This window comes from Colobus angolensis, unplaced genomic scaffold (assembly GCF_000951035.1).
Source record: "Colobus angolensis palliatus isolate OR3802 unplaced genomic scaffold, Cang.pa_1.0 Scaffold28, whole genome shotgun sequence".
NCBI lineage: Eukaryota > Metazoa > Chordata > Mammalia > Primates > Cercopithecidae > Colobus > Colobus angolensis.
Window position 1 is genome coordinate 4,192,881 of NW_012116043.1, and position 11,058 is coordinate 4,203,938.

The 11,058-nt window shown below is 44.3% G+C and overlaps 1 protein-coding gene across 1 annotated transcript in view; it reads right to left on the bottom strand.

The window, feature by feature from the left end:
- Positions 1–3,706: 3,706 nt before the first annotated feature.
- The window catches only part of LOC105516295 (V-type proton ATPase 116 kDa subunit a), a 19,893-nt gene continuing 12,541 nt past the window's right edge, over positions 3,707–11,058 (bottom strand). The window contains exons 9-12 of the mRNA XM_011948429.1: positions 10,398–10,517; positions 8,395–8,512; positions 5,972–6,143; positions 3,707–5,026 (exon numbers count right to left, since the gene is read on the bottom strand). Of these exons, the coding sequence (XP_011803819.1) occupies positions 4,921–5,026; positions 5,972–6,143; positions 8,395–8,512; positions 10,398–10,517 (516 nt within the window). The 3' untranslated portion in view covers positions 3,707–4,920. The remainder of the gene's footprint in view (positions 5,027–5,971; positions 6,144–8,394; positions 8,513–10,397; positions 10,518–11,058) is intronic.

Here is an 11,058-nt window from a genome sequence, read left to right on the forward strand (position 1 = left end):
CCGAGATCTCAGAGGCGCGCACCAGGCCCCCGGGCGGCCGAGGTAGGCTGGTTGCTCTCTGGTCCCGGCAGCGCGCATGCCCCTGGATGCGGAGCGGGACCCTCCCGGTTGCTGCAGCCAAGGGTCCGACCCCACCCCAAGCCGACCCGGTCTGCAAGCAGCCCGCCCACCTCGCAGATGAAGCCGGGGCTAGAGAGGTGGCTAGACGAAGGTCACAGCACCTCGGCGGTGGCAGAGGCGGGATTAGAGGCCAGATAGAATGATACAGCCTCAGCCCTCAGCCACGTGGGTCGAAGGCCAGCGGAGGAGGAAATAAGCCGAGTTCCTGAGTTCCTCGTGGCCTAGGAAATCAGGGAAGGAGCAGAGTTCTTTGGCTTTCCCGCCAAACCAGAGCATAATAAAGCGAAACACCCACGTTTAAAAATATAGATATATTTATTTGTCATTAGCAAAAGGAAGTTCAATATTGATAGAAGATGCAAATTTGTCCTTTCATGCATTTGTGGAGCAAAGTACTAACTTGTTCACTGTCTTTTTCCCTCACAAGGAGTTGAGCGCCTAGATGACTAGGCTAATCCTAAGAACCTACCCAGCCTTCTGAGATATTCCCATCAAAGAACAGGTGGAGTGTACTAAGTATTTCTGAAAATTCTAAACCGAATCAACAAAAGTGGCCTGACGGTGGGAAGACTGTTCGTCCAAACTGCCTTATTCCCATCATGTTGATTTGAGAGTTTCATAATAACCTTCCTGGATACATTCCCTGTGGCACGCAAGCAAACCTGGCTTTACGTTTTTAATAGAGGAATTTATTGTTTTTAAATGCAGACTGCAGAATAGTTGTAGAAGTTGTTTTTTGTTTTTCTTTTCCAAAATGTATCAGGTTCTAAGACGTCTGAATATGTAATTCATGTACATCGTAAGGTTGACCCTATGCTACAGGTATTCTGTGCCTTATTAAACAACTGCAGAGGGCCGGGTGCAGTGGCTCAGGCCTGTAATCCCAGCACTTTAGGAGGCCGAGGCAGGTGGATCACCTGAGGTCAGGAGTTCAAGACCAGCCTGGCCAACATGGTGAAACCTGTCTCTACTAACGATACAAAAATCAACCAGGTGCTGTAGCAGGCGCCTGTAATCAATCCCAGCTACTCAGGAGGCTAAGGCAGGAGAATTACTTAAGCCCGGGAGGCAGAGGTTGCAGTTAGCCAAGATTGCACCACTGCACTCCAGCCTGGGTGACAGAGTGAGACACCATCTCAAAAAAATAAAAATAAAAAATTTAAAAAATAAAATAAACAACTGCAGAGAGGATGCTGACACCAGAATGTTGTTATAAAATATCCATGCTGGAAACAAGAACAGAGCAGCATTCAGCAAAAGAGGAGTTCCAAGTCCTTTCGCTGCTGGAAAGTCCACAGGGCTCACCCAGATCCTATCAGACAGAAGACCCTTTGCACTCCTTAACTGACCACTGCAATGGCAGTCTCCAGCCCAGCAGGCTGAAATCAAAGTCTAGTTTACTGAAGAAATCCCTTGGGTTTTAAGATGCTGTTAACACATGGTAATAAACATCTAAATAAAAACTGAAAAATGTGGTGTCGTGACATTTATCTTTAGGAAAATAAACAGATATTCAGCATCATCCATACAACTTGCCAACTTTGCTCTGGATCTCTGCTATCAAGGGAATGAAATATGTTTTAAAAACTGGATACATAATAGGTTCTAGCAAAAGGCTTAAAAACAAGCAAAACTGAGCGACAACTCTGGTAACATGACACTGGAGTCCATTGCTTTACAGAGAAACAAATTTCCCCGGCACCTATAAGACACTAGTATCAAACTACATTTCCAGAGAGCGCCTTCCCAAAGTTAAGATTCTGAATTCACTTTTCATATAATGACATTCTACATAAATACTACATAGATTTTAACAGAGAAATCACTGCATCCTCTGCTCTATGGCCTGAGAAAAGGTGTTAACTAGAAAAAGTTAAAAAGTGGCCCCTGGCCGGCGCCGGCCGGGCGCGGTGGCTCACGCCCGTAATCCCAGCACTTTGGAAGGCCGAGGCGGGTGGATTGCGAGGTCAGGTGATCAAGACCATCCTGGCTAACCAAAAAAAAAAAAAAAAAAAGTGGCCCCCATGAGAATGACTAGTGGGGAGCGGTGAACAATTCCAGCAAATACCGTGTCCCTTATTTACCAATCAGCTAACAGTGCCCTGAAGTCTTGGGCTTCCAAGGGATGAAGTAGTTACTATTGTTTTTATGACAGATCCTTGGAGCAAAGTAACACAAATGTCCCTTTGTGGAAGCATCAGCTCTAGGTGAAAGCACCTCTGAGACCTGACCAGCACTGCTATTGCCGGATCAATAGTCCTTGCCGCAGTGCTCCTAAAACTAGGTGGCTATGGTATAATACGACTTACCTTAATTCTTGACCCACTTACAGAATATATAGCCTACCCTTTCCTTATATTATCCCTATGAGGCATAATCATAACAAGCTCAATCTGCCTCCGACAAACAGATCTGAAATCACTCATCGCATACTCTTCTGTAAGCCACATAGCCCTAGTAATCGTAGCTTCCCTCATTCAAACTCCCTGAAGCTTCACTGGCGCAACCATCCTCATAATTGCCCATGGACTCACTTCATCTATACTATTCTGCCTAGCAAATTCAAACTACGAACGAACCCACAGCCGCATTATAATACTTTCTCTGGGATGTCATAGTCACCCAACACAAGTGGCCAACATGACACCTTTCTAGGGAAGCGTAACTTTGAGAGCAGAATCATTTTCAAGCATTTCATCGGCATCATTTGATTTTTTTTTTTTTTTTTTTTTTTTTTTGAGGCAGAGTCTCGCTCTGTCTCCCAGGCTGGAGTGCAGTGGCGCGATCTCGGCTCACTGCAAGCTCCACCTCCTGGGTTCACGCCATTCTCCTGCCTCAGCCTCCTGAGTAGCTGGGACTACAGGCGCCCGCCACCACACCTGGCATTTTTTTGTATTTTTAGTAGAGACGGGGTTTCACCGTGTTAGCCAGGATGGTCTCCATCTTCTGACCTCGTGATCCGCCCACCTCGGCCTCCCAAAGTGCTGGGATTACAGGCGTGAGCCACCGCGCCCGACCTCATTTGATAATTTAATGAGGGACAAAAAGCAGTAAATCCAAACTGGCCTTGGGTAACATCTCATCAAGCAGCACACAGAATCTGTACTGTAATCGAAAGGGTTGAATTTTAGGCCACAGTTATGTCAAGGTTGTTCAGCTGATGCCTTGAAATCACCTGCACAGCCATGGTAAACTCACCACCTCCAGACTCGCAGCTTGCAACAGAAGCACCAAGCTCTCTACCTCGAAACAGGATAAAGGAGGATGGGGGCAAATAGCCTTTTAATGTGTATCACTCACAATGTTAAGAAGGTGAAAAAAAGGTTTCTTTTTGAAAATAATTGTCTAAATTCAAACAAATATGAAAAATTAACATAATTTGCAAGAATGTAGATCAAAATGTTCAATAGGACTGACTCAAGTTCACAAAAAACTAAATGTCAAGTAAATAGATGAATTTAAACTAAAGATTATAAAATAATGGCTATTGAGAATTAGTTTTCAACTGATCTAAACAGTGTTTGAAAGTTTCAATACTTTTATCAGAACTTTAGCTAGAAACAGTCTGAAAGTAAAAAAATTATCATTAGACTGTTCTCAAGGATAAGTGCAATCTCTTCATGGTAAAATATCTTCATTTATATTTTGTTATAAAAATATACAAAATACTACTTTTTACCTTTCCTTCACTCAGTATAAACCCTTCTGGTTCAGTGACGTCAGTCAAGCTGTCACTAAATTCAAATCATGTCCACATTATATCTTCTACAGTCACACTGGGTTTTAAGGCTCAGTATACAATTTATATTTCCAAACATACAGTTATCATAACTGGTTTTATGTAAGGATAACAGGATAAGAGTCTTTAAAAAAATATACAAGTAGGATAACCATTTGTTGTATGTCATTTTATCCCATTGTCCCCTATTACTTTTTAAAACAAGACAAAACTGTAAAAACAATCCTCTACTTGTAATTCCAGGTAGCACAGGATAAAAAATGTTTGCATATTTTGGCCCGGCATGGTGGCTCATGCCTGTAATCCCAGCACTTAGGGAGGCTGAGGTGGGTGGATCACTTGAGGTCAGAAGTTCGAGATTAGCCTGGCCAACAAGGTGAAACCCCATTTCTACAAAAATAGAAAAAAATTAGCCGGGCATGGTGGCACATGCCTGTAATCCCAGTTACTCGGGAGGCTGAGACAGGAGAATCACTTAAACCCAGGAGGTGGAAGTTGCAATGAGACAAGATTGTGCCATTGCACTCCAGCCTAGGTGACAGAGTGAGACTTCATTTCAAAAAAAAAAAAAATTGGGTATTTTTAAATCCAGCAGAATAAATGTGAATGTTTTGATTACTCATCATTAAATTTTTTAAAAAACTATCCCTACTTCAGCTGTTGGAAAATATTATCTGACAACTTCAGGTGACAGATTAACTGTTTTTTTTTTTTAAATAAAGTTTAAAGGAATCAAGTATCTAATACCATTTTCAATTAGCCATGCAAAATTGGCTTCTCTCCCCCAATCCTGTATTTGAAAAAATAACTTTAACATAATGTTTGGCATTAACTTATATTTGCTCATCATAAAACACCAAAAGAAATTTTTATATCTCAAATTGGTAAACTTTACAAAATATTTAACATACGAGGAAGAGGTATATCTTACAGAATTATGTGGCTATGTCATAAGGCAGTAATGAAGATGGAATTTTTCCTATCATAAATCTGACAGAAGTGAAATTCGTAACATGGTCATTCTCCATAAATCTGAAAGCTTGTTGGTTACAGCAATATGATCATGCCACACTGTCGTCGTTATTGAACTTTGATGATAGTAGACTGAATGAGAAAGGAACAAATTTGGTGCCTGCACCAACGTAGAATTTGTTCTGAAATTCTACCCTAAAAAAAAAAAAAAGTCATGTATTAATGGAAGATTATGAAATCATATTCCTTAAAACAACATTTTAAGTTAAAAAAAAAATTCCTGTGCTGAAATTGCTTCATTCCAAAATATGTCCTTGGCACAATGTTTTTACCTAGCTACACACCGTCCCCCACCCCCAACCCTGTGCTGGCTTTCCCAGTGTCAACAGAAACTCTGACACATCTGCTGCCTCTCACTGCCCAACACACAAAAGCACGTGCACAAGTTAACGAGACCCTCTCCTGCCACTTGGGTCACTGGAGGCACAGAGCAGTCATCTGTCCTATACCATCGAACATTAAGAAATACATAAGAAGGATTTATTTTGCAGTAAGATAGAGCAACCTGTCAGACTCAAAGCGAATTAGCAGTATGAAACACATGTAAGTATTCTGCAAACTTAAACTTGCTTTTACTTGTCAGTGATAATAGTTCAGAAACAAAATACTTTTTTTTTTTTTGACACGGAGTTTCGCTCTTGTCCCCCAGCCTGGAGTACAATGGCGCGATCTCGGCTCACTGCAACCTCTGCCTGCTGGGTTCAAGCGATTCTCTCGACTCAGTCTCCCAAGAATTATAGGCGTGTGATACCACACCTAGCTAATTTTTGTATTATTAGTAGAGACGGGGTTTCATCATGTTGTCCAGACTGGTCTTGAACTTCTGACCTCAGGTGATCCACCTGCCTTGGCCTCCCAAAGTGCCAGGATTACCCGCATGAGCCACCACACCCGGCCCAAAATACAATTTTAACTCAGAGGATATGAACACAGATCCCAATAGTAGGAAGGGAAGAACAGGCCTAAATTCAGCATTAGATTTTGCAGTGGCTGTGTATATTCGGATGGGCGGGGCGGTACGCGGGGGGGGGGTGGGTATGTTTTTTAAATAACAGTTCCAAGGCTAGGTTTCAAACTCACCAGTGGAGGCGTATGGCGTGAAGAAACGCAGAAAGCCCTTCCATGATCAGAAGGATGAAAATGGTCAGAACTGCAAAGAGCGCGATAACCGGGAACAGCAGCAAGACGCCATAGGTGGTGTCGACGCGGAGGCCCACGCGCATCAGCATGGCCCACAGGACATCAGACAGCTCTGCAAAGGAGTGCAGCCCGCACAAGTCACGCCCGCTTAGGTACAGTGGGTCCCCCTGTGAGCTCCCTGGACTGTTTCCCTCTGACAGCTCTGAACTATCATCCCATAAAATAATAGACACACAGGTCACACAGACCCAACTGCTTCTCATGGGAAAGCCAGTCAGCTCTGACACCATCTCAAACACTAAGGAAGACCTGGTGCTCCAAAAACATCAGCGGCATCTCCCAAAGGGAGGTCTTGCCCCAGACTAGGTTTGGGTTAGTGACCTCCCAAAGCAGCACTGGACCAGGCAGCCAGAAACAGGCTCCTAGACCTGGTTCTGCCACTGAGGGACCAACCGGATGGCCGTGAGTAAAGCACCGACACTCAGTGGGCTCCCGCCACCACCTCTGCAAAATGAAGATGAATGACCACAGGGCCCTTCCAGCCACACGATTCCAGGCCTTTGGCTATGCTTATAAAAACCTGAGCATTTTTTTAATTTAAAAAAAAAAAAAAGGACACTCTCTTGTCCAGTGGTTCCACAAGCACAGACAGTGCTTGCTTTGCACAGTACTACAGAAGCACAAAAGAGACCTTGCAATCAAAACCATCCAAAGCATCCCTATTAATCCATGGGGGAAAAAGTTTGTTCTGTGGCCTTTAAAATTTGTGTTAAAATATTAAAAACTCTCTTATTGTTGGCTATATTGTTGGCCAACAATGAGAGAGTTGTTTTTTGTTTTTTTGAGACAGAGTCTTGCTCTGTTGCCCAGGCTGGAGTGCAGTGGCACGATCTCGGCTCACTGCAAGCTCTGCCTCCCGAGTTCATGCCATTCTCCTGCCTCAGCTTCCCGAGTAACTGGGACTACAGGCACCCACCACCATGCCCGGCTAATTTTTTGTATTTTTAGTAGACAGGGTTTCACCGTGTTAGCCAGGATGGTCTTAAAATCTCCTGACCTTGTGATCCACCCGCCGAGGCCTCCCAAAGTGCTGGGATTACAGGCATAAGCCACCGCACCCAGCCAATAAAAGAGTTTTTAATGTTTTAACAAAAACTATAGGGAAATGAAAAAATGGTAAATCTATCTTTAAAACTTTAGAAGCACTGGGTATTAAAGTCTTTTCTTCGTCTGTTATAAAGAAAAAAAAGTTGATTAGGGTAGTTTGCACAGTGCTTGGTTCCTGTTGCGTAACTTGGCAAGGTGGGTGACCTGATCCAGAGCAAGCATCTTTCCTAATACTTGCCAAATTGTCCCATTTTTTTTTCTTTAACTTTTTTTTTTTGAGACAGAGTCTCGCTCTGTCACCCAGGCTGGAAGGCAGTGACGTGATCTCGGCTTACTGCAACCTCCGCCTCCTAAGTTCACGCAATTCTGCCTCAGCCTGTAGTCGCTGGGACTACAGGCACCCGCCACCATGCCCAGCTAATTTTTGTATTTTTAGTAGAGATGGGGTTTTGCCATGCTGGCCAGGCTGGTGTCAAACTCCTGACCTCAGGTGATCCACCTGCCTCGGCCTCCCAAAGTGCTGAGATTACAGGTGTGAGCCACCGCACCCGGCCTGTCCTATTATTTTCTAAGTTTGAACCCACTTGCCACACTGCACCCTTTACACCCTTCAATGTCCTGAAACATTGCCGAGCACCACTGGTGGGTCATCAGCATCTTCATCACAACACCCGCCGCACATAGGGTGGTAAATGCCCCTGCACCTACCTGCACAGCTAGTTACTGTGGTGACTGAAATTGGAACCATGCTGCTGGGGAACAGGTGTTAATTACACTGTGGAAACTAACATGTGTGCATTATTGGAATCGTACAAAGGGAGGACTCCTGTGATCAGAGCTACCCATGAGCACTGTGGCAGGACTTGCTTGAAATAAACAGATATTCACATCTGGTAAGGCAGCACTGAATAAAATAACTACTAACAGAAACAGGAATGGCAACAGCAGCAAGTGTTTACACCAGAGGCTCCCAAACCGTCTCAGTTCTCAAAGCCCCTTGTGTCTCAGTGATTTTTTTTTTTTAATTGGGCAGCCTCTGAAGCCAGACCAGCCTCAGAGAGACCCCCTCTGTGATTCTTCCACAGCACCCCTCAGCCAAAAGAAATAGCCAAGAGAGCTGTGTATTAAGTAGTGAACAGTATAAGTTCACATGGCAGCTGAAAGATGGCGCTATGACTATTAGTTACCAAGTTAAAATATCCCACAGTGCTGGCAATACAGGGCATTGGGAACTGCAGGTCTAAGCAGGAACTTACGTGCATGAGCCAGGCTGAGCGCCCAGAGCCTCAGGTAGGAGGCGGTGTTGGAGATGCATCCCAGACAGTATTCGATGGAATGGATTACTTGGGTCATTAATATTTCTCCAAAATTAAACTGAGAGAGATCACACAACATATGTTAGAGTCATGATGTTACATGTGTGCTTCTACATGCCAAGTGGGTTCCACTTCAAGGATTACAATGAAAGAGCTGCTGGCTGGATGCTGGTGAGAACACACTGGAGTGAGAGGAACAGAAAGCTAAGACTTGCACTCTGTTCATCACTCTGCCACTACCCAGCTCCAGGACCAGACTTTACCACCCCAAATTCCCACCTTCATCAGTCCCACTCCCACCCCACGCCTCAGACTCCCGTGTGTAAACCAAGAGGCTAGACCAGAGCAACTGCCACGGCCACAGCTGCTATACAAATGGGATTCCTGGGCAGATCTCAGTAATTATGAAACCTCTACTGATAAAACAGGTATTCACCAACTGCAAGAGTAGAAGGCGATTCACTAGATGTGGGCATTCTAAGTAGAGCCAACCAGGGAAAACGATGCAAGGAGTCCCTGAGAGGGAAAGGGCTGCAAAACACCAGGCAAGGTGACTCGCATGCGCTTTCCAGCTCTGCTTTTGTTTCTCTATGATGCTAGAACTTAATTATTAATTGTCCCAAATTAAAACATGAAATTACATAATAATTACAAAATGCTGATTATAAGAAATTTTGTTTGGTCCTCACTAAATGGTCAAAGTAAAATTTCCAAGAAAAGAAAGCAGAGGCCGTGCTCTGCTCTGTCTGCCCGGGACTGCACCTCTCTTCTTTGTGGGGAGCTACTACTTCCCTGTCCAGCCTTGTATCCCCAACCACAGTTGCTCTGAATTATGTCCCCAAAAGTCTTATGCTGAAGCCCTAACCGCAATGTGACTGTATTTGAAGACAGAACCTTTGAGGAGGTAATCAAGGGTTGAGTGAGGTCAGGAGGTGGGCTCTGACCCACTGTGACTGCTGTCTTCTGGGAAGAGCAGGAAAAGCAGGGGCGCAGGCAGAGGACAGACCCTGGGCCGACACAGCAAGCAAGCAGGGAGGCCTCGGGGAAAGCAGCCTGCCAGCATCTCAGTCTGGGCCTGCCAGCCTCCAGAGCTGTGAGAAAAAGTCTCTTGTTGAAGCCACCCAGTCTGTGGTATTTTGTTATGGCAGCCCCAGGGGACTGAGACAGCAGCCACTGGTGCAGGGGACTGAGGCGGCAGCCACTGGTGCAGGGGACTCAGAGAGCAGTCACTGGTGCAGGGGACTGAGGTGGCAGTCACTGGTGCAGGGACAGCAGGTATGTGGGGATTTTTTCCTAAGAGTAACAAGCTGGTAAGGGTGCTTTGCTCGCTGATGGAAAAACTGAAAAAATAAGCCCAGGGCAACTTGTGACCATGGTTCTAGCATCATGGGGCCAACTGACTTCACAATATAAAGAAAACTTACAAAGAAAAAAAGCCAACTAAGGCCTCTTGGAATTGGAGACCCAAAAACTGCAGTCATCCTGAAACCAACTCTACCTCTGTCCTGCCATGAGCCGGTAAAAATCTCTCTGCAATCAGAAAAAACTGGGTCTCTGTTTCTTGCAACTATGGAAAACTTCTGACTGACACAAGAAACTTCTGAAAGCAATGTTCATGGCACCTTAAGTCACTCCAGTCACAACTGGTAATATAACAGCAGAAATCCCACTGGAGAAGGGAAAGGACAAAATGACCCGAACTCACATATAATGCCACCAACTCTATCATCAAACAGCATTTGGAAAGCGCTAACTTTCACTCTAACCCTAACCACCGCCTGGTTGGCTTCAACAATGGAAACTGATTTCTCATAGTTCTGGAGGCTAGAAGTCCCATTTTCTTAACCATTTTTTAAGATGATTAAATATTATCTTAACGTGGTTATCTCTATGGAAGCTTGGTTACTTATCTAAGTTTATCAACAGCAGTTGAAAAGATTTACCTCTTCACACGCCATTTCCCTACATCCATCTTCCACCTGGTGATTTCCCTCTTCCACATCTTGGTTTCCCAGCAATGAAACTTCTTCCTCACTATCTTTCCTTATAAGTGTGTAACCACTCTAACAACCAAAAGAGCACAGAGTTAGTGCCTGTAAAACCACAAGGTTGTGACAAAACAAAACTTTATTTACAGTTTCTTTGTTTCTCTTAATGATTCAGCTCTTTTAAGAATAAAAAAGTTCTTTAAGCCAGGTGCAGTGGCTCACACCTGTAATCACAGCACTTTGGGAGGCCGAGGCAGGTGAATAACCTGAGGTCAGGAGTTCAAGACTAGCCTGTGCAACATGGAAAAACCCCGTCTTTTACTAAAAATACAAAAATTAGCAGGGCGTGCTGGTGGGTGCCTGTAGTCCCCCTACTCAAGGGCTGAGGCAAGAGAACTGCTTGAACCCAGGAGGCAGAGGTTGCAGTAAGGTGAGATAGTGCCACTGCACTCCAGCCTGAGCAACAGAGGAAGACTCCAGTCTCAAAAAAAAAAGGAAAAAGAAAAAAGAAAATCTTAAAGAAGAAATTAAGAAGAATATGGGAAAAGGCATTTTAATTATGCCCATCTGAATTGAAGGATTGAGTTCTACAGGCTAATAAGCCTGTGGTTCATGC